Source organism: Tursiops truncatus, chromosome 3, assembly GCF_011762595.2.
Source record: "Tursiops truncatus isolate mTurTru1 chromosome 3, mTurTru1.mat.Y, whole genome shotgun sequence".
Taxonomy (NCBI): Eukaryota; Metazoa; Chordata; class Mammalia; order Artiodactyla; family Delphinidae; genus Tursiops; species Tursiops truncatus.
Window position 1 is genome coordinate 59,245,014 of NC_047036.1, and position 27,697 is coordinate 59,272,710.

A 27,697-nucleotide genomic window follows, 5' to 3' on the forward strand; every position below is an offset into this window, starting at 1 on the left:
TACCGCGTCCCTATTTGTCTGGCTCTCATACTATCCTTGCCATACATACCCATTATTGTAAGTTTCTTCTGTTCTTGCCAGAATTTCTTTATGCATATAACAGCAAACATAAATATGTTATACTCTTATTCCACTCCTCCATCCTTCATACACAACTGTGGATACCTATACATATTGTCCTACATTTAGCTTTTTTCCCTTATCAGTATAAAGCAAAGATCATTCCGTGTAAGTACATGGAAAGTTTCTTCTATTTTATACAGCTACATAATAGACTGTGGTGTGGATATATCATAATTTGTTTAGTTCTCAACTGATGGGCATATAAGTTGTCCTTAAGCTTTTGCTATTATAAATAGAACTGCAATAAATAAATTTATATGTGTCTAAACTTGTTTTTTAAATTTATTTAAAAATCTTTAATTGTTGTAAAATACACACAATATAAAATGTACCATCTTGACCATTTTTTTTTCTTTAATTTATTCATTTCCTACTTTTTAAAAATTTTTTTGGCTGTGCTACGTGGCTTGCAGGATCTTAGTTCCCCAACCAGGGATTGAACCCGCACCCTTGGCAGTGAAAGCTCGGAGTCCTAACCACTGGACTGCTAGGGAATTCCCGTAACCATTTTTAAATGTCCATTTCTGTAGTGTTAAGAATATTCACTTTGTTATACAACCAATCTCCAGAACTCATTCATCTTGCAAAACTGAAACTATGAACAGCAACATTCATTTCCTCCTCCCTCAGCCCCATTCCACTTCCTGTCTCTATGAATTTGACTACTCTGGGTATGTCATCTAGGTGGAATGGTACAGTATTTTCCCTTTTGGGACTGTGTCCTCAAGGCTCAACCAAGTTGCAGCATGTGTTAGAATTTTCTTCCTTTTTAAGGCTGAATACTATTCCCTTGTATGTATATGCCACATTTTGTTTATCTGATCATCCATGGGTAGACATTTGGGTTGCTTGCACCCTTAAGCCATTGTGTAGGTGTGTTTTTAAAGACAGACAGCTTTGTTTCTTTCACATGACGCAGTTCCGCAGGCTCAGCCATGGCAGGGTTGGGGTTCCAGCTTTACTGAAAGGTGTAGAAGAAGACACTGTGTGGCCCCCCTGGCTAGGTACTCATTCACATTTTAGCTTAATCCTCCCATCTCCTTTGTGAGGCAGACGAAATTATCCCAGTTTATAAGAGAAGAAGAGAATTATCCCCCCTGGCTAAGTACTCACTCACATTTTAGCTCAATTCTCCCATCTCCTTTGTGAGGCAGACGAAATTATCCCAGTTTGTAAGAGAAGATTTGATGACATCGGGGCCATTGTAAGAAGCAGAGCTGAGCTTCAAAGCTAAGGCTACTGGCTGCTTGGCTGCCCAGCACTTCCAGAAGTTGCAGTTTTTCCTTCCTGGTCTTTGCCCTCACTAGTCATCAGCTCAGTGCATCCCTCATTCCCAGGGCAAGCCTGTGTCCTCCCTAGTCTATTTCAGAATCACACATTGCATGTTTGTGGGATCTGAATTAGTGATATGTTATTTTACTTGTCTCCATCAGTTTCCTTTTTCTGGTCATGAAAGTAATACAATTTGGAAAACATAGAAAAGCATAGGGGAGGAAAACACCATCACCCATATTTCCATCACTTAGGTGGAATTCCACCAGTAGTGGCTCATTAACTTCTGTTAACATTTGGCCTTAGTATTAACATTTAGCATTTGTAGCTAAATGTTAATAGCTTCCTGTGCTTTCTTTTATTCTACTTTGTCAATAACACTTAACACCTCCAGGGCAGTCTGGTGAGTAGAGAATCTAAAGCATTGGGCAGGGAACTTACGTTGGGCCCCCACTGCAAGTGGACTGGATATTCCAGTGAACACGTCTGTGCTACAGCTTGATTCTGTTTTCAGAACAAAAGACACAGTTTCCTGGGCCTCACAGTCTGATTTCCCAGATTTCCTTTCTCCTCCTCCCTCCTTTCTCATCGCGTCTGGTGTCTCTCTGGCACCCAGGACATATGTAATTAATGAATAAAAACTATCTTTTCTGCCTGTTCCCACAACTTTTACCAAAGATAATTGACTGTTTCTAGGACTGAATTAAGGTCTGCTCTGGATGGAAAAAAAGGAGCCAAGTTTTGGTACAAAGTTGACTTTCCCTGTCCTCTCAGCCTGTGGCGTCACAAAGCTCTCCGAGGGCCACCCGCCCTCAACAGCACAAGTATTTGGATTTCTACTCCAGCTATACTCCCTGCGAAGGTTTTCCTATGAGCTTGAAACCTCTGGCTCCCAGAATGCTGCCTTCCCAAAATAGGCTAATTATGGTGATTCAGATGGCTTTACAAGCCAGAATTTGGATAGCATACAATTAGAGGCTTGCTAAATGCCTGCAAAATGCAGTTCTTCCTAATTTCATTACTGTCTCTTTTGATTGGACGCTGATTACTTTCAGCTCTAATTTTCAGGCTCACCTGGGTCTCAGTTCCGGGACAGCAGACAAATCATTTGACTTGGTGGCAGTTGCATTTCACAAATACTCAACCTTGTGAGAGAATTATCAGGATAAGTTTCTGGATCTCTAAGCATAGAAACATGGGTTTCTGAGGTTGGAACTTCTTCCGAGGTTACTTCTGACCATTCATTTAAATTATCTTCAGGATCCCTGAGCAGATTTTTCATGGGTCATTTGGAAAACAAATGAGGGACCACCATCTTTTGCTTGGGAAAAAAGTGTAGACGTATAGCTTGTGTTCTGCACAAAATCTAGGGGACACTGCTTGCAAAGCTGTATGCTGTAGCTTTGAACTATATCCATCTTGACCAAGGTACGTCATTTGTAACTTGTATAAGGTACCATATGGGCGCCAGGCCATTCATGCTCCAAATTATGTCTAGAACAGCCTTTATTGCTCATTCCATTTGGTTAAGATTCCAACCCCAACCCCTCATCTTTGGTTAGAGGTGGTATGATATAATAGGAAAAAATTATGGGTAGGAGGCCCGTGAGCTGAATTCTGTATTATGTAGTGTTACTATTATTGATTGTATTCTGCATGAGATCCATCCCTTTTCTGTTTTATTACTCTGCCCTCCTCAACGCATGGCTTTCGCTTCCTGATCTAAAGTGGCTGTTCAGGCTCCTACCGTCATGCCAGCATTCCACTGGGGGAGGAGGAAACTTTGAAATCTCTTTTAAAGAAACTTCCCAGAAGTTGCATGTGCTGCTTCCATTTACATACCATTGGCCAGAACTTAGTTCACATACCCAAGGGTAAGGGAGACTAGGAAATGTTCGGGGTGGCCAAGTGCCCAGCTAAAATCAGGAGGTCTCTTTTAGAAGAAAAACGTTATTTGTGGTGGGTGGGGCATGGGACACTGACTAAAGCCTCTGCCACAGGCGGAGTCAGACTCTGGAGGAGAAAAACGTATGATTACGTTATTTGCTGAGGACTTCACAGTGCAGTGAGCCAGGGAGACCACTGCCGGTCTTGGAGAAATGCTTGGGTTCTCATTGATAGGGCAAGTGTAGAACGTTACCTGTTGATGTTGGGTCCCTAAGCCCAAATCCTTCCCCCTGCCCCATTGACACAGCACCTGACACTATCAATATCTAGCATCTCTTAGACGATTACCACACACAGCCCTAGACTGTGCCACACACAGTCCTAAGGACCCTATACGAGTTACCGCACTTGCCCCTCACCACTACTCAGAGGGGTAGTTATTGAGACCTAGGGAAGCTGAGGACTGGCCCAAATTTGCCGTGCAAGGAAGCAGTAGGATCAGGATTTGAATCCAGGCCCCCTTACTCCAAAGCGAGAGCTCCTAACCAATAGGCCGCATTGCCTGACTCTTTGATTTTTGACTTTTTAGCAAGGGAAAACTGCCCTGGCCGTGGCCGCCAGGAGCAACTGCAGCCGCCTCGTGGGCACACTCATTGAAGCTGAGAGGTGCTACGCCTGGAGAGAGGTAAGGAAAGCCGAATTCAGCTCGGTGAGGGCCTCTTCTGCAGCCCCCTCTTCTTACAGGGCAGGTTGGGGTCTGTGTAATTCTTTTTTCCGCTCTAGTGGGGAGGGCCCTGGTTAGTGTGTTATAGCTGTCCCTCCTGTCCTGTACTGTCCAGTTTGCGGCGTGAACAGCTGCCTCTCTTCCTCTCCATCCTTTGTCAGCACCAGTGGTTGGAACTGAAGTGTGTAGAGCTCCATTGGGCCAAGCAGGCCAGTCCGCGTTGGCTCTAAGGAGCCTGGCGTGCGTGCTCCGGGTGGTTGGCTGCTGGCTGTGCCTGCTGTCACGGAGTCTCTGGCTATGGTCCCTTCTGGAAGCTCCCAGACTCGCATTCTACTGAGTGGTAAGGAAGTTCATATTTAGGGTTTTGCAGTTTTCCACATACCGCTGTGCCGGCTACTCAGCACTCAAGTATTCTCCGATGGTCACGAAAACCTTATTCATCTTCAGAAAACAAAAGCTTGTTTCCAAGACATTCCTTCCATCTTCTTTCATCAGTACTGCCTCTGATAGCTGCCACTCTCGCAGCTTCTCAGTAGAATGCCCTCCCCTCCAAGATTCAAGTCTGTGTCCTTGGGCAGGAATTTCATCACCAGACACCACCCTCTGCTGCCATCCTAGACTGAATGTCCACTCTGGTCCAACAGGCTGGAGCCAGAATTTAGGTCCTAGTCCCTCACATGTCTACCCTGAGGAGCCTTAAGCCCAGACTGATGTCTAATTTGCCAATCCTGAGAAATGTCCCTTAAATCCTTAAGGGGCATTGATTTGCCTCCTTGCTCGCAATGCAGTACTGTTTATTTTGGTTTTTATTGTTTGTTTTTTTGCGGTACGCGGGCCTCTCACCGTTGTGGCCTCTCCCGTTGCGGAGCACAGGCTCCGGACGCGCGGGCTCAGCGGCCATGGCTCACGGGCCCAGCCGCTCCGCGGCATGTGGGATCTTCCTGGACCGGGGCACGAACCCGTGTCCCCTGCATCGGCAGGCGGACTCTTAACCACTGCGCCACCAGGGAAGCCCCCGCAGTACTGTCTAATTGGCTCAGTAGTCCTGGTATATGGGGATCAGTTTAAAGGCCACACTATCCTCCCCCGACTTTTCTTATTTGCCTGTAGGACAAAACAAAACAAAATAACATTTGACAATTAGAATTCTGTTTAATCGCTCTGCTTCCTCCTCTGATTTCTAGTCTCCTTTTTCCTCTTCCTCTTTGTCCTAGCCTCATTCTCGTTTTCTTAGATCATCACTGTATTTTATTGAGGATGACTTTCCCAAGTTCCGTCTTTGTTTCCACATTTTCTTTAAAAATAGGAATATTCATTGGTTCTATTTTTAATTCCTCTTAGCATTTTTAGATTCTTTTTCCTAGATGAGAATAAATTATTTTTTCCACCAGATGAATAAGCCCTCTTTCCTAACAAGTCTTAAGGTGTGAGAGTTGGATGAACTTTGAAAATCATAAATAATGCATACATATAGCTGAAGTAGACCCCCAGAAATGCTAAGGCTTGTTAACCCTGGTGACAACTGGGACCCTGAGGTCTGGAGTGGGAAGAAGACTTGTTTTTTTCATATAGAGCCTTAAAAAAATTTTTTAACCAAATATATTTATTGTTATTTATTATTTAAAATTCCCTTTGTTATTAAACAAGTTTATATCTTGGCCTAATATAAAATGGTTCCTAATGAAAAGATTAAAAAGATGATTGGAATTTCCTCTCTCATATCCATTTACCCATTTACCTAACCACCTAATCATCTATCATTAAATTCAATGGTTCAGGGCTTGCTTCCTTGGTAGCGCAGTGGTAAAGAATCCGCCTGCCAATGCAGGCGACACGGGTTCCAGCCCTGGTCCGGGAAGATCCCACATGCTGCGGAGCAACTAAGCCCATGCACCACAACTACTGAGCCTGTGCTCTAGAGCCAGCGAGCCACAACTACTGAAGCCCACGTGCCTAGAGCCCGTGCTCCGCAACAAGAGAAGCCACCGCAATGAGAAGCCCACACACCGCAACAAAGAGTAGCCCCTGCTCGACGCAACTAGAGAAAGCCGGTGCACAGCAACAAAAGACCCAAATAAAATAAACGAGGAGAAAAGGAAACGAGGAGAAAAGGAAAACGAGGAGAAAAGGAAAAAGGGCAGTGCCCACAGCTCCCAGCCCAAATAAATAAATAAATAAACAGATAAATAAATAATAAAATAAGTAAATTTATATTAAAAAAATAAATTCAATGGTTCAGAGGTAGATGGGGGCTTCCTAAAATCGTGGCTTATGCTATTTCAGTTTCCTCCAGTTCTGGCTTATGTTATTCCTGCAAATAGTTCAGTGCTTTGCAGACAAGTTATTAATGCTTCCACTGACTGTTGAAAAAGACCTGGGCTTTCCAAATCCCTGGCCCTTTCTGTGGAAGCCTGAAGGACTGCCCAGCCCAATCCTGGAACGCACAAAGCAGGCATGTTTCTCAAAGAAATAAAAATGCTGTAATGCAGAGTTGAAAGCAGAGGCATTTTGTAGTCTTCCCTTTAATTGGTGGTGCTTGGGGTTTTGATCTTCTTGGATTTAACATTTTCAGGAGATGGAACGAGGAGAAAAGGAAAAAGGGCAGTGCCCACAGCTCCTAAGTTTCTGGATCTCCCACCGTCAGCCTTACCTCTTTTAGGATTTCCTGGGAGCCAGGCACTGTGGGAGTAGAGCAAGGCTGGGGTGAAGAAGACCCTGAAAGGGACTTCCCTGGTGGTGCAGTGGTTAAGAATCTGCCTGCCAGTGCAGGGGACACGGGTTCGAGTCCTGGTCCGGGAAGATCCCACATGTTGCGGAGCAGCTAAGCCCATGGGCCACAACTACTGAGCCTGCATGCCACAACTACTGAAGCCCGTGTGCCTGTAGCCTGTGCTCCACAACAAAGAGTAGCCCCCGCTCGTCGCAACTAGAGTAAGCTCATGCACAGCAACGAAGACCCAATGCAGCCAAAAAATAAATAATTTTTAAAAAAAGTGTTAAAAAAGAAAAAAGACCCTGAAAAAATTATGGGAAGTTAACTCCTCCCATTCCTATTCCAACTTCTGTTCACAAAGTCCAGATATCAGAGAATGGTCTTGCTGTTCTCCTTGGCCAAGTTTCCCAGGAGTCTGTAGGCCTTCCAGAGGAGGTCACTGATGCTGTGTGGGTGCAGGCTGGTCCATGCTGGTGGCTGGGGCACCAGCCTCACCACGTTCTTCTCATAGGGTTCAAAAACCAGGTCCCCATATCCCTTTAGTCCACTTCCTGCCCCAGCATTGACTCCTGTATGGCTGTTCAGAGTATCTTTCACTGACTCACTTTTATTTAAATGAAAGATAAAGACAAAATTCACTATATGTAAAAGAGGAAAGGAGAATAGATAGGAAGTCCCAAACCTCTTGGTGGGCTCTGTGTCCTGCGTGTCCCTTATTCCCACTCTCCAGAGGAAGGCTTGTCTGGAGCCCTGCTGGCATGTGTATGACAGGGGCAGCCATAGGAAACCATGACCCCTGCTTTCACTTTGAGATTTTCTCCAGTTGTTTTGGTTGGATTCTATAGCACTCTGGTGGATTCTTTTTTGTTTTTTGTGGGGTTTTTTGGTGGATTCTTAAAAAGGGACAAAAGGAATCTTTGACAGATCAGAAAGCAAGAATCAATCCAGGCACAGTGCTACTGGGCCGAGCCTGGCTGCAGGGCTGTAATACAAAATGATAATGGAGCCTTGTGTCCTCCACTCCTCGGCCCCCAGAGTTAGGATGCTCATTTGCTTTCCTCCCAGTCACCAGAGAGCAGGATGAATGGAGGGATCAGCTATGGGGTTTTATCAAGAATATATCCAATCTGGGCCCCACTGAAACTTTGATGTGAGAAAATCAAACACCCCAAAGAAGAAAAAGGGATATGGTTGAAAGTAACGCCTTTAAAGATACATTTGTTTTTGTGACATTTCTGTAGTCAGCATACCCCCTCTGTTTTCTTTTGGGGTGGTAAGCAGGCTGGGATAGAGGCATGCGATACAGCATGGCAAAATCCCTCACATTTCCTGTGTCAGACAGACTCCAGCTTTTTTTTTTTTAATTAATTAATCTATTTATTGGCTGCATTGGATCTTCATTGCTGTGCAGGGGCTTTCTCTAGTTGCGGTGAGCAGGGGCTACTCTTTGTTGCGGTGCACGGGCTTCTCATTGTGGTGGCTTCTCTTGTTGCGGAGCACAAGCTCTAGGCACGTGGGCTCAATAGTTGTGGCTCGTGGGCTCTAGAGCGTAGGCTCAGTAGTTGTGGTCCACGGGCTTAGTTGTTCTGCGGCGTGTGGGATCTTCCCAGACCAGGGCTCGAACCCGTGTCCCCTGCATTGGCAGGTGGATTCTTAACCACTGCACCACCAGGGAACTCCAGACTCCAGCTTTCTATTTCGGACATTTGTCTCTATCTTGGGTGGCAAAAAAATGATCCAGTTATGGTTAATATTGAAAACATAGTCTCAGTTACCACTCTATGGGTTACATCTGAAAAAATATATACGTATGTACTCTGAAATAAGGCAATCAGCAGAAAATGTCTGAGTTCATCTGATACAATTACCTTCAGTCTAGGAGCATGGTGAGAACATCAAGGACCCATCAACCAGCTTTACTCTGACGTTCAAGCAAGATCACAGTCAGGAGACCAGGCACATTCTCAGTCTCCTCTGGCACCTGGCTTACCGTCAGCTGAAGACCAACAAGTGGCAGAGGCTAGCCCGTTTGTGGAACTTTACAGACGCCCGGATCAGAGCCATCGAGGAGCAGTGGTCAGGTCAGCATGTCCCAGGAGATGTGGGCAGGAGGCATTCGGTATTAGGACGAGCCATCCTTACTGGTGCCCATCTTCCAAGTGGGTGTCCAGTGCTCTTGATAAGCAACAGACTGCAGGGGCCCAGGAGTGGGGACAGTTAGCTTAGGACCACAGAGGTGATTGGGAACCTTGCAGACTGCTAGTATTCATGGGAATCTGCAGTAGATTGAAGTTTGCAAAGGATGATTACTTTTATTGAGCCATATTGAAAAGGTGGCATTTAGCCTAGAAGGAAATTAAGGTTCCCAACTGAATTGGGCACGAAGGAAGCAAGGATTTAACAGTTGGCTTGTCACTGGGAAGCCACCTGATTTCTGGAGTTCCTTGAGATCATCCTGGGGTGAATGGATTCATTCCCTAACAACAGGCTAACTATTTAGGGCTTCCACACCAGGAAGGAATCCCTTAAACCAGGCCTGGGGCAAGGGGTTCTTGTAGGTCATGGCCTTGGTGAGACCAGGTGTCCCATGAGAGATGTGTGGGATAGAGACCCATGGCTCTCTTGGTTAGAGGATTCCAAGCCATGGAATCATTTCAGCCAGACTCCAGAAGTCAGAATTAGTGAGGTCGGAGTCCTTAGCTTTGCTTTTTTATGATTTGACCCAAACCTAGGAAATACAGAAAGCTTGTTTGCATTATCAACAAATTAGCTTTAAAAACAAAGAAGCAAAGACTTTTCTTGGCAAAACTTTTTCTTCAGAGCACTGTCCTTACATGGCTGTCATGAGATGTGAACGAGTCCCGTGCGCAGGGGGTGATCGCATTATTGATTGCTGGGGATTGGGGATAGCAGAACCACAGCCCATGGGCACATGGGCACACAAGTAAATTATGACACTTTTATTGCTAATTCTAAGGATACATTTTCACATGAAAAAATGGAAGATAATGCATTGAAAATGTTGAATATTGACTACAGTTTCTAAAAAGATTTCTTTTGTATTGTTAAGATTTCTCCTTGTTGCTAATTAGGCACATAGTGTTCTGTGAAGCCTTTAGGAAAATGGAGTTGCCTTCTGGAAATTTCTCTTGACCTAAAAAATTGATTTGGAAATGTAGTGCGCTTTCAGAGTACTTGCCATCAGGATAAGGGGAGTTTTGATGTGTTTCATTCACACATTACCGAGTGCCTAGAGTGTGTTTAGCTGTGCCAGGGGAAGCATACATCAGCTCTGTAAGCCATGGTGCATGTTTAATGGAATTGATAATCTAGTTGGCATGATAATAGGAACATTCACAATCCAATTACATCGTAACCCTGGGTTATGCTACTGGCACAATGGAGTTGGTGGGCTTTTGAGCAAAGGAATGACACGTTGATGACGGTGTTTAAGAAAAATTAGTCTGGCAGCGGCAAGATTCAGGAAAGGAACTGGATTCACCTAGGAGCACTTTTTCTTTTTTAATTTATTTATTTATTCGGCTGCGCCGGGTCTTTGTTGCTGCATGCGGGATCTCTGTGGCCAAGTGCAGGCTATTTAGTTGTGGCGTGTGGGCTCTTTAGTTGCAGCTTGTGGGATCTAGTTCCCTGACCAGGGGTCGAACCTAGGCCCCCTGCACTGGGAGGGCAGAGTCTTAACCACTGGACCACGAGGGAAGTCCCTAGGAGTACATTCTTCATGCATATAGTTTGTTCTCTCTGCCCCTCTAACAGTCTGTGCAGCGGATTTCCTCCCCAGAGCTCAGGCCCTCCTCACCTCGGCATCTGGCAGAGCTAGGAACCTGGCACGGGTTTGTAACTGTGACCTCCAGCCGCGAGGGACCACGGTTCCCATCTCCGTATCCCAGCTCTTCCCTGAACACCTCTCAGGGGTTAGGCGTCTAGTGAGATCTGCCCAGTGAAGAGCCCTGGCCTGGCCGGGGGTTGCAGACTTCTACCAGAGGAGTTTCCTGGAAGCTGGACTGGCAGGTGGGTGCGTGCTGGCTGCTTAGGGTGTGGTTCACGGGCGGCAGCAGCAGCAGGACCTGGGAGCTTACTCACCTGCAGATCCTCACCCCAGACTGACTGAACCAGCATCTTCACTCTAACAAGACCCTCAGGTGAATTGCGCATCTTAAGTTTGAGAAGTGCTAGCCTCTGGCAGTGCCACCTGAACGTTGAAGAAAAGCTCCACGTCTCTTTAAGATTGTCCCTCCCCTCTCTCATCCTCAGCTTTCATCTGTGTTAAGCACAGCAGGTGCGTGGCAAGTGCTGAGAGACTCCAAACTCTGGTCCCCCTAGAAGTACCAGTGAGGCGACTGGAAGGGCTTTCATCCACTGGGCTTCTTATCTCACAGCTGCCAGAGGAGGAATGAACATGCAACCACAGTCATATGGGACTTGTGTTAGAACTGAGTTCACAGTAAGGAGGTGTCAGCGTCTGCCCTTCGTGCTTGCCACGGGAGAGGAGAGCTTCCGTGAACACGGCCACGGGGCCCTGGTGACACAGGCCACGCCGGTCAAGCACCTGTATGAAGAGCTGGTGTGCGTGGGTGAGTTACAGTTTTCAACAGATGGGAACTCCCGCTGGTGAGTTGCAGTTTTCAGAACTAGCTCGTGAGTTACAGAACTAGCTGGTGAGTTACGGTTTTCAACAGATAGGAACTCCCGCTCTCTTAAAATGGTAGGGGACGGTCGGCACAAGTACCTCCCGGAGCCACAGCAGTCCCAGCTTGGTGTCAGAACATGCAGCTTCTCCTTTGGTGACTTAATCAGCACTGGTCCCGTTGTTAGCCTGGTGGTGCTCAGTGTCATTCCCCTGCTGGGCATTTGAAAAGTGCAGGAGTACTTTTGTGTGTGTGCATGTGTGGGAGGGGTGTGGGTGGGAGGAGGGCAGCAGGAGTGCTGAACCATCTTACAGGACAGTGCTCTACAACTAAGAATTGTCTTGCTCAACATGCCTGTTCCTCTTGGGAACTCTGTGAGTTAGTATGTTTGAAAAAGTTACTTCTACGCTGAGAGAAAAGAGCAGACAGGCAATTATTTTGCCAGCTGGGATTACTGCTAAAAATCACTCTGCCAAAGACCATACTGTCAGGGAAGATGCTTTGAAAACTTATCACCATTATTTTCGCTGGTGCAGTTTTACCTGAAACTGAGAACATAAATGCACATCACATCACGGATCCAATATTCAGTTTCAAGCAGTGGTTGGTACGAGGAATAGTGTGCATGGATTATGCCTACCTTCCATGACATTATCCTCCTAGCTCTGGGTTTGTTCCCTCAATTTTGAACTTATTCACTTCTATGAAATAGTGTCCACAAGAACTCCCAGGGAAGACTGAGAGGCAGTCCACTGCAGTGGGTGAGGGCATGTACTCCGGAGCGAGACTGTGTGAGCTTATAGCTGAACTCCAACAAATAATGGGCTATGATTTTGAGCAAGTTCTGTACAGAAATCACTCTGCCGGCATTCTCAGTTTTTAACTAGAAAAGTGTCTGTGTCAGAGGGCTGTTGTGGGATTCATAGTGCCTGACATGTAGCCAAGTGCTTAATAAATATTAGCTATTAATCTTGTTATCATTTTTTCCAGAAAAGATTGGTCAATTTAAAAGTGAAACTGACTCAAGGCCCAAGAAATGTGCAGTTTCATAAATGCCTAAAGAAATTGTATTTAAATGATTTTCCATTCAGTATTCAGCCCTCTTAAATTCAGTTCTTCAAATGGCGTAAAGTTCTTCCAGCAGTAGTATTGATTTTCTTTTCAACCGTGAAGATGGCAGTGACAGGATTCTCTAACAGATGAAAAAATGGTATTACACTTTCCAACCACTGAAAAGTCAATTTTTTTGGTTTTGCTTAAGGCAAGTTGTATATGATTTTTCCCATTTCTGTCATTCGATGCAACATGTGATAACATATCTAGTGATAGAATAACCTAGGATTTTGTATATCATGTTTTAAAAAATTATGATGGTGGGAACATTATGGTAAATGAAAAAACCCAGGGTTTTAAGAATAGACAGACATGGTTTTGAATCATGGTTTTGCCGTTTATTAGCTGTGAGCTTTGGGCATGCTAACATTCAAGTTCTCAGATCTTTAGTTTCCTTCTCTATAGGATGGGGGAAAGAGGTCTATCTCTTCTATAATATTGAGGTGATGATGAAGGGAGAATGTCTATGAAATGCCTAACCTCATATCCATAGTATTTAAATCATTAACCATTATTTGTTTCATAAGAGAAACTTGCTTTGGAAATTCAGTTACTGTTGGCTTTAAATAACACCTATGTGTAATATATCACTTAAGAAAAGACCAGAGGTGTATGCACCAATGTTTTTTAATCTCTTGGTGATGTAATTACAGGTGATTTTCATTATCTTTGTACTTTTGGTACTTTCCAATATTTTTTTAAATATTAACCACACATTATTTTTGTAATCTGAGAAAGTTCTGAAATATGAAATCAAGTATCAATTTCTATCAGCTTATGTGCACCTGTTCATTATAATTTAAGGCTCTCCATTATCAAATTCTGACTCTAAGTCTATAAGCCCAGAAATAAAATCACGAGCAATTTCAGTCCATTTATTATATCATGAATTTATAGTTCTGCATCTTCATCTCATGCTGATTGTAAATGGTAAGCTTAATTTTAAAACAGGTAATATGTTCACATGATTATAAAAAGTTTTTAGAAAGGTATTTAGTGAAAAGCATTGTCCCCACCTGTTCTTCAGTATGACCAGTTTCCACTGACCTTGCTTCAAAATCTGGGTAACCTCTTTATGCAATAATAAACAAATATGAATATATACTCTTACTGTTTAAGTGTTTTAATTGTTGAATTTAAGTTGAATTAGGCTAACACTGATTACTTGGTGCTATAGACAATATACAATTTCTAGAGTTTAGATAAAGCTTTAAAAGATGCTTACAATATTCTTTTTTTAAAAAAAACCTATTGATCTGTGATTTAAATTTATTTTATTTATTTATTTTTGGCTGCATTGGGTCTTCGTTGCTATGCATGGGCTCTCTCTAGTTGCGGCGAGCGGGGGCTGTTCTCTTCGTTGTGGTGTGCGGGCCTCTCATTGTGGTGGCTTCTAGAGCCCAGGCTCAGTAGTTGTGGCACACGGGCTCAGTAGTTGTGGCTCATGGGCTCTAGAGCGCAGGTTCAGTAGTTGTGGCGCACAGGCTTAGTTGCTCCGTGGCATGTGGGATCTTCCCACAGCACACCAGGGCTTGAACCCGTGTCCCTTGCATTGGCAGGTGGACTCTTAACCACTGAGCCACCAGGGAAGCTGCTTACTGAAAACCATTCCCTGTTGTCATGTTAAGTTCCTTAAAAAGCAGAGCCCAAGACCAAAGTTTATGAGCAACTGCTTTTTTCAGGAGTGTAGATCCAAGGAAGCAGGAGTGAAGGAAAAAGGAAGTGAGATGGGGAAGGGAGAGCCAAGACCAGCGTGATTTACCAAATTGGCCAACACTTGGTATCAGGAACAATTGATTATTTGACCTCAAGAATGGACTAATGCATCTCAGGACAATTCATATGGGGAGAAAGTAAGAATTGATCTGTTTACCCCAATGGGATGTTAATTCCAGACTGCATATGAGTGGAGCCTGCCGGTATCTCAACTCTCTGAGTGGACAGGGAAGCTCTGGGGAGGAGCATGCCCGTGGTACGGGCAGCAGGAGATGAAGTGCTATTGATTTGTGCTTATTGAAACCCAAGAAGAGCTGTTTGCCACCAGTGGTAGCTGGCCACAATCCAAAAGAAGCACTGCATAAGAAGGATCTAATACTCTTTAAGACACAGCCAGATACTTTTATAGTTCAAAAAAGCCTTGGTGTGTCCTTTAGAAAATGGGATATTTGACAGTCTCACATTTATTCTCTCATGTCCTATTACAACATGAGGCAATAAGAAAAACTATTTCCAATAGTAAAGTTAGAGCACAGGGCTAGGTCATGTTCAGACTGAAAGAGGCTGAAACCATCCACTTCTGTTAAAGATACGGAAACTGAGGCTGTTCACAAGTTCCTCAGAATCCACTCATTTTTATGTGAGCCGTAAGTACTTTGGAAAATAGGTAGGGTAGGTAGATCTCATTATGTCACAGATGAGGACCCTGAGATTAATTTAAGTGTCTGGCCCTAGATAACCCAGTCAGCCAGCAATAAAAGCATTAGAAGCCTGGTCTTGTTCTCCTAAATCTGTTTGCCCAGATGGTTTCTTCCTATTGGCCAGGCATTAAAAAGTGTCTGCCAGGCCTGGAAGGCCTGAATTGCTGAATTGTCCAGGGCTGTACCATCACAGGACAATGTTTGGATGTTCAGAGCAAAAAAAGGTTCAATGCTATAGAGTTTCAAAAAGGTAAGAAAGAACATTTGAAATAGGATCATCCTAACAGGAAATTTCTTTTTTTTTTTTAAAGATTTTTTTTGATGTGAACCATTCTTAAGGTCTTTCTTTATTGAATTTGTTACAATATTGCTTCTGTTTTCTGTTTTGGTTTTTTGGCCACGAGGCATGTGGGATCTTAGCTTCCCAACCAGGGATTGAACCCACACCCCCTTCATTGGAAGAAGTTAAGTTGAATTAGGCTAACACTAATTACTTGGTGCTGTAGACAATATACAATTTCTAGAGTTTAGATAAAGCTTTAAAAGATGCTTACAATAATCTTTTTTTTTTAAAAAAACCTATTGATCTGTGATTTAAATTTATTTTATTTATTTATTTTTGGCTGCATTGGGTATTCGTTGCTGCGCACAGGCTTTCTCTAGTTGCGGCGAGCAAGGGCTGTTCTCTTCGTTGTGGTGTGCGGGCTTCTTATTGTGGTGGCTTCTAGAGCCACCACTGGACCGCCAGGGAAGTCCCAATAGGAAATTTCTTTCTGATGTTTCTGTAACTCTGTTATTGTGCTAGTAAAATATTTCTTCCCTTTTAACATTAAAAACTATTCATAGGTATTGCTATTTCCTCCCCTATTTTTAATTGTTAGAGCCCCCAAAAAATGAGGACTAATATATTAAAGTCACAAAAAAACTTTGTGATATTACTCTGGGCTTTTCTTTTTTTAATTTTCAAATAAAAATACCTTAGTTTCTATTAGTTTAAATAATTTTTTTAGTAAAGTTCTCTCTCAAAGTTTACTTGGTAACATTGCAAATGATTTAGCCTTTTGGAAATAACACTGCAAAAACAGGATTTATATACTTTGATGATATAATCGGTCACAGGTTGAACCTATTAAAAAAATTAAGGCTAGTTTCTTTTTTAATTTAAAAAAGTTTTACTTAATTGCTTAAATAAAAAATCACATTAAAATAATCCTACATATAGTTACAAAGGATGGTACAGCTTGAAAAAGTCTCTTGTAATTTTGAGGAAATTAATATGATGTATCCATGATGTTCTAAGAATATGAAATTTTAAAAACTAAAAATTTCTAATTCTTAGTAAAGCCAGAAGAATTCAACAACCTCACTAGGAACATATTCATTTTAGTCAACCACTTTTATGGACTGAATGCTTGTGAGAGACTGGGTGTGAGTTGATCTGGTTCCGAGAGATCTGGAAGCTGAGGTACTACTTTCAGGGTGAATGGTCCGGGGATATTTTGCTGCAGTAGCTTGCGGAATGGTTTGCTGAAAAGACAAAAATATGCTTCAACAATTCCATAAAATTATACATACTAAATATCATTTCATTGTCTATAACTTAACCCAACAAACATTAGTACATGTAGATTCCTATTAGGGTCTTCCACTTAGAAAAGTCATCTTTAAAATACTTGAAGTAAAATTATATATATTATATCAAAACATTCACTGTGTATTTCAAAAGCTCTACGATACAGCTTTTGCTTAAAAAAAATGAATGAAATCTCTTTAAACAAAGATCCTCATGTCAGATTCTGCTTTAATAAGATTTTCTCTTTAAAGAAAAGGAGAAATAACCTCTTTTCTTAGAGTGTTTTATATAAATGTTTCTTCGTACGTAAATAACTGGATAACCATTACAAATGGGAGAGATTCTTGCAACTAAGATGAAATTTTAGTTGCTAACCACCTAACCTGACCCTGACAAAAGAGCTATTTCTCCTTAGGGATGATGGGCAAGAGAACCTGTAGAAACAGATTCATGGTACCACTGGCATCATGATCTACAAAACATGGCACAGGATGAAGTAGCACTAGGAGCAAGCAATTATCCAGCAGATGGAGCTCAAGTGTCAGAAATCTGATGAATGGTTTATTAGTAATTGTCTCTAGTAGTTCTAGTTCTTAGGATCCTGGGATAAAATAAAAAATAAAAATAGCACAGAGGACTGCCACTGTGCCTGCTACACAATCCAAAGTAGGTAACAATGGAAGCAGTTTATGGCTATTGAATTCGTGCCCAATTACTGAAGAGTAACTGAACATACTAAATAAACAAAGGGCAGTCTGAGAGATAAATATCAGAAACAGGGGTTGTAAGTCTTTAGTTCCTTGGTTTTTATTCTGTAAAATATCATTCCAATCAGTACAAAAAAACAGGTTGTCTGAATTAAAAATAAACACATGTGCTGTCTTTATATCTTCCTTACCTTATGAACGGACAGTCTCTCTCCCCCTATCCCTTTATAAACATCATATGTGCTGATAAAAATAGAAATGAGTTCATTTCTTCTCATCTTTGATACCTAATCTCACATTTTCAAAAATACGGGGAGAAGTCATCTAAGGACTTTCAGAGGCTGTCCAACCTATGAAGGCTAAGATGATCCTCTACCCTCGATGTGTTCAGTTTGGACTTGGTACCTCCATCTCAGTCTGCCACTTCACTGTGGTCACACTTTACCTGAAGCTAAATTTAAACAATCAATCCAGCTTCCTTTGACTTAATCATCTAGTAACAATCTAGTGTTCAGAAGGAAAAGGATTTAAAATCATTCCTTTTATCTTTTTGACATATTAAGCAGACAGGAATGTTGCTTAACATTCAGAATTTATATAGAGGACATTCTTCTTTAAAATCAATCGTTGTTTCTCTTTAGGGATGTGTTCTTGTAACTTTTAGAAATTAAACTTTTTGAGACAATTGTTGATTCATATGCGATTGTAAGAAATAACACAGAGATATCCCATGTATCCTTCTCTAGTAACTTTTTTGTTGTTGTTTTTGCAGTACGCGGGCCTCTCCCGTTGCGGAGCACAGGCTCCGGACGCACAGGCTCAGCGGCCATGGCTCACGGGCCCAGCCGCTCCGCAGCATGTGGGATCTTCCCGGACAGGGGCACGAACCCGTGTCCCCTGCATCGGCAGGCGGACTCTCAACCACTGCGCCACCAGGAACGCCCTCTAGTAACTTTTATTAAGTTAAATTTGCTTATGGCTTTACAATTTACAAAGTGCCTTTATACAGCTCATTTAATTTTCATGTTACCTTATTTAATCCTGAATCCTGACAATAACTCTAGGAGCTAAGTACTCTTATTGCTCCCGTTTTACACGTGAAAAAATGGAGGCTCAAATTTTGTATACGATCACAAAGGCAGTAAGTAGCGAAACTGAGGCACTAACTCAGGGGTTTTTTTTTTGGCTTAAATTCCATGTACTTTATATCACGTGAATTTATTGCAACCTGATTTTTTTCCAAATTAGAAATACGTTGACAATTATATTTGAAAATAAGACTTCAAAAAATAAAAAAAAGGAGGAAAACTTAAAAACCATAAAAGTAGGTGTTTCTTAGAGTAAAAAATCTGCTACATGGACAGCACTTAATGAGTAAACAGTTTTTGTCATTTTTTTTTAATGAGAAATCATTTATATACTTTACCCTTTTGGCCATCAATACACCGGATTAATTGTATTTGATAATTTTTATACTATTGAGAAGAAACAATGTTTCTGAAATTAATTTCCTAAAATAGGAAAGGTAGATTTAAAGCAGGTGTGATAATTATAAGTATATAAAGACTGTAATAGTAAAGGTAGAATAAGTACCAGTCATCATGGACTTTGATCTTCTCCTCAACATGTCATTTAAGTGTTTATTAGTCTATCAACTCTCAGGAAAAAGAATTTTTGACAAGAAGTTATCAAATGCAGACTCACCACTGTGACCGGATGATGTTTTTCCACAACGACGGAGCTCATGGGAGGAGAAACTCCCATTATAGCTAAACTGCTACTGATTCTATTTTTTGAAGCAAAATCACATTTCCCTGTGATCCGGGCTGTGATTGTTCTTCCAGCTTTCTGTTGTGCTGATGTCACAACCCTGGGCCCATACTAAAAAACAAAAAAATATTCAGTTGGTAGAAAATCCATGGCAAAATTTATGGTACTTTTGCTTCTATAACTTACAAAGAAAATACACAGGCACTTAAAATAATTGTATATGCAACCAACTCTAACATGGGGAAAAATTTTTAAACAATAAGGCAAAAAGCAAAACATAAAACCAAGCACCCCAAACACCCCTTTAACCTTGGTATACCAACTATTTTATAGGATTTTAGGAACTTCTAAAACTTTATTCTGAAATAATTATAGATTCATAGGAAGTTGCAAAGAGAGCATAGAGAGGTCCTGTGTATTCTTCACCCAGTTTCCTGCAATGATTATATCTTATGTAATTACAATGTCAAAACCAGGAAGCTGATGTTGGAATGATGCCTGGGTATAGATCTATGTCACTTTATCACATGTGTAGATTCCTGTAACTATCACTGCAATCAAGATACAGAACTATTCCATCACCACAAAGCTCTCCCTCGTGCTGTCCTTTCTTTAGAGTCATACCCATCTCCCTTCCCAAACAATCCCTAATTCTTGAACCGCTAATCTGTTTTATGAACTTCTGACCCTTATGGATAAATCATCATTGCTCATATGCTTTTGTGTCCTCCCCTTTTTCTTATGGCATTGTTAATATACTTCTTTTCATGAATAGAGACCAGCTATCATTTTTTTTTGAATTTTATTTTTATACAGCAGGTTCTTATTATCTATTTTATATATGAGACAAGCTATCATTTTTAATGAGAGGTTTTTATATCAACAAACTGCAGTTTAACTGTCCCAGTTCTTTTCCTATTATATATAGCAAACTTTTGTAATTTAAAAAAAAAAAAAAAGGATTTTTCTTTTTTTTTTTTTTTTTTGGCTGTACCACGCGGCTTGTGGGATCTTACTTCCCTGACCGGGGTGGAACCCGGGCCCTCAGCAGTGAAAGCACAGAGCCCTAACCACTGGACCACCAAGGAATTCCTGGATTTTCCTTTTCCTTTGAAAGTTATTTGTAGAATGTACTGCAAAAAGCGAGATGATCATATCAAAAGGTAATGTCAGGTTTTACAGTTTTTGTTGCCTACCACTGGACAATACACCAGAAAGATTACATTTACGTCAATAGTAGTACATGTACTCATTTTTTTTTTTCATGATCAACTAATTACATTAGCGGGGCAAAAATCAAAAGGAATAAGAAAAAGGGAAATGACATATTTAAAAAGCCCCAATATTTGTATCTTAATATCTGACATGGAAACAATGCAGATTATTGGTTGAGTACAGGGCTCTGAAGCCAGACTGTCAAAGTCTGAATTACAATTGCATTAGTAATTGTGTCCACTGGCAAGTTACTCTCCCTAAGCCTCAATTTCCTCATGTATGAAACAGGGAGAGCAGGCCCAACTGACTAATGCTAGCCTTTCACTTTCTGTTCAGATGAAGAGCAAAGTTAGAAGAGAAACTTTACTGAATAGCTTAAAAATCCAATTAAAACCCCTCGATTATTTCAAATGGAGTTAGAAAAACTGAAGTGCCATCTGTTGTTCAACTTTGTGAACTGCAATAGTACATTTGCTTGTATAACTGCCTAATATATATATTTTTTCAGTAAACGTGCTGCCGAAGCGAGCACATGTTTTTTGAAAATATTTTCCACCATGAAATTCTGATATTTAACATACTGATGATGTCTGCAGAAAGGAAATAATTTCACAGATGAAAATATTCTTTCACTAGAATGGTAATCCTCCCTTCTCCAGTTATTTGTCTCCTGATTCTCTGCAGTTTACTTTCTACACACACCTCCTTTTAGGTACTGGAAATTACTGAAGAAGACTAGAAAAAGTTTTGAATGTTCATAGGAATCCTCTGTGATTCAAATGAAGAGAAAGATAGCCAGGCCTGGATCACAAATCTCTCTTTTCCTGTTCCCAACAATAATGGTTTCATGTAAGGTAAGTAATCCAAGTAATGTATTTGTTTTTGCTTTTGTCAATATGGTTCTTTTTAAAAACAAGAAGACATATTTGAGGTAAATCTGAGTATTTTAATTAAATAAGAAAGGAAGAAAACTAGCATGGCACTTACAGATTGATTTACTTGTGATTCTCCTTTCTCTCTAACCCTAAATGCTGTACTTATGTGAATGAAATTGAATGGGTGTCTGTTTCGAAGGAGCAAGATGTAGCTGGAGGGGTGGGGGAAGAAGGGCTGTCTATATAATATTGTGTTTTTCAGGTTTCAAAGACTTCAAAATTATCTCAGGTGACCAAATTGTTTCAAAAAATAAAAAGGGTGGTAAGTACACTCATTCATTTGGTTCTCGTTATGCATGTTCAGATTCAGATACAAACCCAGATGTACAAGTGGTGCAGTCATATTTTAAGAAGGGAATTTTGAAAAATCTAGCTCTGTGTGTTATCTGGATATGCAGCATGAATGACAAACCAGAAATAAATACTCACTGTGTTTATTTAAATGAGATCATCAGTATAGGATCACACTTCGAAATGTGTAATCATGAAAAATAAACACAGCCTGAACGCATGTCAGGGTTGAATTTTAGTGTCTTATTTCTAAATCAAAACTCCCCCACACATTCAAATTTCTCTTAAGTCATATTTAAGAAATGCAAAATAGCAGATCTCAACATATTTTTCCCCAAAGTTAGTAGCTTCCAAAAGGCAGAAATTCAAGGGACTTCCCTGGTGGTGCAGTGGTTAAGAATCCGTCTGCCAATGCAGGGGACATGGGTTCGAGCCCTAGTCCGGGAAGATCCCACATGCCGTGGAGCAACTAAGCCTGTGCGCCACAACTACTGAGCCCACGTGCCACAACTACTGAAGCCCGCGCGCCTAGAGCCCATGCTCCGCAACAAGAGAAGCCACCGCAATGAGAAGCCCGCACACCGCAATGAAGAGTAGCCCCCGCTCACCACAACTAGAGAAAGCCCGCGCACAGCAACAAAGACCCAACGAGACAAAACTAAATTTAAAAAAAAAGAAAAGCAAAAGGCTGGAATACTTCAGATGACCAACTGTCTGGCTGACTCATGCGTCCCTTGGCTGCAGAGAGCTGCCTAGCTCTACAGCACCTTCTAATGGCCTGTGTAACTCTTTTTTTTTTTTTTTTGGCTGCGTTGGGTCTTAGTTGTGGCACACGGGATCTTCATTGAGGCACATAGGCTTCTCTCTAGTTGAGGTGTGTGGGCTCCGCAGTTGTGGCGTGCGGGCTTAATTGCCCCATGGCATGTGGTATCTTAGTTCCCTGGCCAGGGATCGAACCCATGTCCCCTGCATTGGAAGGCGGATTCTTAACCATTGGACCTCCAGGGAAGCCCCTGTAAATCTTAATTAAGACCTAAAACCTACTCTGCCATCTTCCTTCCTCTCATGTAAGTGGTTAGGGTCAGGGAGGAGAGGGAGACAAGCAAATCTGAATCATCCCAGCACCTTTATAGAACTGTACATGCCTTTGTGCCAGATCCAAGCCAGAGTAGGGAAGAAGGGCATAAGGTTTTTGTTTTTTAAACATAATGTTTATTATATGGAAAATTTTTATTTTTTATTTTATTTTTTTTGTTAGTTTCTGCTTTATAACAAAGTGAATCAGTTATACATATACATATGTTCCCATATCTCTTCCCTCTTGCATCTCCCTCTCTCCCACCCTCCCTATCCCACCCTTCTAGGTGGTCACAAACCACCGAGCTGATCTCCCTGTGCTATGCGGCTGCTTCCCACTAGCTATCTATTTTACGTTTGGTAGTGTATATATGTCCATGCCACTCCCTCACTTTGTCGCAGCTTACCCTTCCCCCTCCCCATATCCTCAAGTCCATTCTCCAGTAGGTCTGTGTCTTTATTCCTGTCTTACCCCTAGGTTCTTCATGACATTTTTTTTCCTTAAATTCCATATATGTGTGTTAGCACATGGTATTTGTCTTTCTCTTTCTGACTTACTTCACTCTGTATGACAGACTCTTGGTCCATCCACCTCACTACAAATAGCTCAATTTCGTTTCTTTTTATGGATGAGTAATATTCCATTGTATATATGTGCCACATCTTCTTTATCCATTCATCCGATGATGGACACTTAGGTTGTTTCCATCTCCTGGCTATTGTAAATAGAGCTGCAATGAACATTTTGGTACATGACTCTTTTTGAATTATGGTTTTCTCAGGGTATATGCCCAGTAGTGGGATTGCTGGGTCATATGGTAGTTCTATTTGTAGTTTTTTTAAGGAACCTCCATACTGTTCTCCATAGTGGCTGTACCAATTCACATTCCCACCAGCAGTGCAAGAGTGTTCCCTTTTCTCCACACCCTCTCCAGCATTTATTGTTTCTAGATTTTTTGATGATGGCCATTCTGACCGGTGTGAGATGGTATCTCATTGTAGTTTTGATTTGCATTTCTCTAAGGGCATAGGGTTTTTTTAAAAAAAAAAAGCCGTGCAGAGGTGAGTCTGATAAGCTTGGCCTGTATCCCTGTGCCCTTCACTTGAGAGACACTGAAGAATACAGGTTTAATGACAGGAGGCCGAGAAGTCAGAACCACAGTATGCATATTAATAGCTTGATTAATTTAACTTCAGGTAAATTCTCCCACAAATACACCATCCTCATTCAGTACTCTTCCCCCTCTATGGACTCCTCTATTAGCAGCTAGTGACTTTAGGAAAAACAATTCCTATCTTCATTCCAATTATAAATGAAAACTTAAAACCTAACCAAGATGGAGTCACTACAGAGTAGTGTTAATATGTCTGCATCCAGGAAAAGGGAAGCTGTAGTTAAATAAGAATATACAAAAAGGCCATTAGCCTCCTAAGCCCTTGAAAGTACCCACTAATTTCCTTTAAAATTAATAATTTCTTCATTTTTGTTTAATTATCACTATTGTAATAGAAGTTTCAGGTATTATTTTCATTACAAATTCATGTTTTAGCTACTTTGTGTATTAAATATTTTCTGTGGATTGGCCTAAAGACCACATAGACTCTTTTCTCCATGGGAAAATATGTTCTGAGTTCAAAATATCCAATATACAAACAAGTTTGGAACCTTTTTCCCAACATAGGCACCTGAGTTAACTGTACTGACCATTTCTTCCTGTGTAGAGGAAGCTGTAGCTGTCGGTGCAGCGCCATGAGGAGCAGAAACAGGAAGGTGAACAGAGGAAGTGGAAGCAGCCCCGGCAGGAGTGATGGAAGCAGCAGAGGGAAAGGCAGCAGTGCAGGTGGCTCCCAGGGCTGCCGCTGGCGGGGATGGCGGCACTGCAACTGCTGAGGGCATCGGAGGAGCTGAAGGATCCAAATGAGAAGAATGTTCTTTTCCTTGAACACCAGGACCATACTCTTCCCTTTTATTATTTGTGAAGTCTGTCCCTATAAATCACAAATTAATTCCATTAACACTCTTCCAAGTTAAGATTACTTTTATCTTCCCAACAATGAAAATACATAATCTCCAAAATGTGGTCCAGCAGAAATGTAGAAATGTGTCATATACTGGATAGGTTAACACTGTTCGGTTAATGCAGTTGGTCAGTGTTAACTGGTTAATGTCAGCATTAACCACTAAAGACTTCAGACCAGTTCCTTCAACATGTGAAAGCTAATGAATGATTTGCTCTTATGTAAAAAAATAAATTATGTACTCAGCTGGGACCTTACAACCACTATAATAATATGGTCACATTGTGCCTAAAGATTTATGTTCTTTGCATTATTTAATACAACTATCCTGATAAATGGCCTGGTATTTAGATCTTTAGAATAGTTTTCTGATATCACCATACCCTCTTCATTTACCATCTATTGCTCTTAGCCTAACAAAACCAATGTATTTTTAATTCTTGATTTTTTCAGCAAACAATAATAAATCAATAAGTAACACTAAAATCTTTACTTTTGATACTGTAAAAGAAATGAGTTCTTGCAGGTAGATTATATGTCATGAATTAAGAACATATTTGCACACTTAACTGATTTTAGTGACACATATATAGAAACCTTCTCTCAAAACTGAACCTTAATCTTAGATCAAAGGAATAAATAATGTCAGCTTCCAGAAGCCAGGATAAAGAGTCCTATTCTAGATTTCCACCCCCCAGCATTAGAATTTGGTTAAAATTTCCATTTAAGACTATATCTTCGGGGCTTCCCTGGTGGCGCAGTGGTTAAGAATCCACCTGCCAATGCAGGGGACACGGGTTCGATCCCTGGTTCGGGAAGATCCCATATGCCACGGAGCAACTAAGCGTGTGGGCCACAACTACAGAGCCTGTGCGCCACAATTACTGAAGCCCACACACCGAGAGCCTGTGCTCCGCGACAAGAGAAGTCACCGCAATAAGAAGCCCGCGCACCGCAACTACAGAAAGCCCGTGTGCATCAATGAAGACCCAACATAGCCAAAAATAAATAAAATTTAAAAAAAAAAGACTATATCTTCCTGGTACCAAACATCAGGGTGAGGATTTCAATATTCAGTCACTGAGATGTTTCAGAATATATGAATAGAGGGCATTATGTAGCCCTATGCTGAAAAGGTTTTCCGTGTTGTCCTCATTCCAGAAATTCCAGAAATTTGGACTTCTGTATAAGTTCCATCCAGAAATTTGGACTTCTGTATAAGTTCTTGTCTTTCTTAGACTATCATCTTTACATAAAATAGAGCAATAGTTACTTCATTAACAAAGTTTAATGAGGATTACAATGCATAGGTCCTTTGAAATAATTTGATGAAAGAGATGAATTCAACATATACTGCTTTTGCTTTGAAAACAAAACACACACACACACTGAGTTTTAACATGTTTTTCATAGAAAGTGACTGATTGTCTCTTTTTTTAGGTGGGTGGCAGACTTATGTGGAACCAGTATAGTAATTATTCTCGCTTTAACTGGGTATGTTTTTCAGTTGGAAAGCATTTTTCTACTGTTCCTAAAACTACTTTAAAAATTGGCAGGTATCCCTTTAAAGGCCATTGGTATTGACATATTTTGTCTACCTCATAGAAACTTTTATCTAAGCTATAAGATTGATTAGGATATTGTACAACATGAGATGCACTGCAGATTATGGCTAGCAGAGAATCAAAAGAGATAAAAAATATATATTTATTTTGCTCTAACAAGTAGAGCAGTACATTAGAAACACTGTATTATTAAAATCTGCATTATAAAAAACAATTGCTTTGGCTTCCCTGGTGGTGCAGTGGTTGAGAGTCCGCCTGCCGATGCAGGGGACACGGGTTCGTGCCCCGGTCCGGGAAGATCCCACATGCCGCGGAGCGGCTGGGCCCGTGAGCCATGGCCGCTGAGCCTGCGCGTCCGGAGCCTGTGCTCCGCAACGGGAGAGGCCACAACAGTGAGAGGCCCGCGTACCGCAAACAAAAAAAAAAATTGCTTTAAGGGGGCCAGAAGTAATTTTTTTTTTCTTGTGAGAATTTATTTTTAAAATTTGTTTTTGGCTGCCTTGGGTCTTCGTTGCTGTGCACGGGCTTTCTCTAGTTGTGGTGAGCAGGGGCTACTCTTCGTTGCGGTTCGCGGGGTTCTCATTGCGGTGGCTTCTCTTGTTGCAGAGCATGGGCTCTAGGTGCGTGGGCTTCAGTAATTGTGGCATGCGGGCTCAGTAGTTGTGGTCTGCAGGCTCTAGAGCGCAGGCTCAGTAGTTGTTGTACACGGGCTTAGTTGCCCTGCAGCATGTGGGATCTTCCCGGACCAGGGCTCAAACCCGTGTCCCCTGCATTGGCAGGTGGATTCTTAACCACTGCACCACCAGGGAAGTTCCTCTTGTGAGAATTTTTAAAAATTTATTTTAATAGCTGTTATTAAAATGCCACAAGACAAATATCACAGAGCAAATCCAGCATTACATTACACTGAACTTTTGCCTTTGGTAGCTCCATCAACACTAGTGTGTACTGCTAACATGTGTCTTACTAGTCCTGTTTATCTTTATTACCCATTGTTATGGTAAACAAAGCACAAGGGGACTTCCCCGGCAGTCCAGTGGTTAAGACTCTGTGCTTCCAATGCAGGGGGTGCAGGTTTGATCCCTGGTCGGGGAACTAAGATCCCACATGCCGCACAGCACAGCCAAAATTAAACAAAACGAAACAAAGCACAAGGCCACTGAAAACAGCTGGGATCCCATAACCTGGCATTAGCTGCAGATGACAGTAGACTTAAAAGCAATAGGAGCAAAATAAATCATGTTGTATAATTATCAGAATACATTTTCTCCAAATCCTGTTATGGATATTTGCCTGTAAGAGACATAGCTGTATTTGAATTTAAAATTTAAGACAGTAAATTTATTAAGGTGGTAAGACACTCTGTCCTAAGTAAATTCGTAACCTTCTTAAGTAGGTTACAAGAAATAGATTTCTTGCAATTGAATGTAGCAAGTTCTAATGATTATAATTTCTCACTGTACTTGTGAAACCCAGTATCTGTTACAAGTAGATAATTAAATTCTTCAATTTAATATATACAACTTGCTAACAATTACAACCGAAAGCAGACTATCCAATCATTGGGGACGGTAAGTTTGTTTTTAGCATTAATACTCAATTAAAATACGATTTACTAGAGAAATCAAGTACTCATTTGGGTATTAGCAA

The 27,697-nt window shown here is 41.4% G+C and overlaps 2 protein-coding genes and 1 long non-coding RNA gene across 10 annotated transcripts in view; 2 read left to right on the plus strand and 1 right to left on the minus strand.

Annotated features, from left to right (window-relative positions):
- Positions 1 to 11,624, plus strand: part of ANKDD1B (ankyrin repeat and death domain containing 1B) — a 57,353-nt gene extending 45,729 nt beyond the window's left edge. The window contains 4 exon segments of the mRNA XM_033855047.2: positions 3,872 to 3,967; positions 8,599 to 8,800; positions 10,494 to 10,879; positions 10,992 to 11,624. Coding sequence (XP_033710938.1) covers positions 3,872 to 3,967; positions 8,599 to 8,800; positions 10,494 to 10,681 — 486 coding nt within the window. The 3' untranslated portion in view covers positions 10,682 to 10,879; positions 10,992 to 11,624.
- Positions 11,625 to 13,339: 1,715 nt separating this feature from the next.
- Positions 13,340 to 27,697, minus strand: part of POC5 (POC5 centriolar protein) — a 36,077-nt gene continuing 21,719 nt past the window's right edge. For all 8 annotated transcript variants that reach the window (XM_019929811.3, XM_019929812.3, XM_073802222.1 and 5 more), the window contains 3 exons: positions 24,169 to 24,452; positions 18,880 to 19,056; positions 13,340 to 16,422 (listed from right to left, as the gene is read on the minus strand). In XM_019929811.3, the coding sequence (XP_019785370.1) occupies positions 16,279 to 16,422; positions 18,880 to 19,056; positions 24,169 to 24,452 (605 nt within the window). In that variant the 3' untranslated portion in view covers positions 13,340 to 16,278. The remainder of the gene's footprint in view (positions 16,423 to 18,879; positions 19,057 to 24,168; positions 24,453 to 27,697) is intronic.
- Positions 19,051 to 25,509, plus strand: LOC141278290 (uncharacterized). The gene is made up of 3 exons (XR_012330730.1): positions 19,051 to 21,014; positions 21,298 to 21,357; positions 24,186 to 25,509. It is a non-coding gene; the product is annotated as an uncharacterized lncRNA (long non-coding RNA).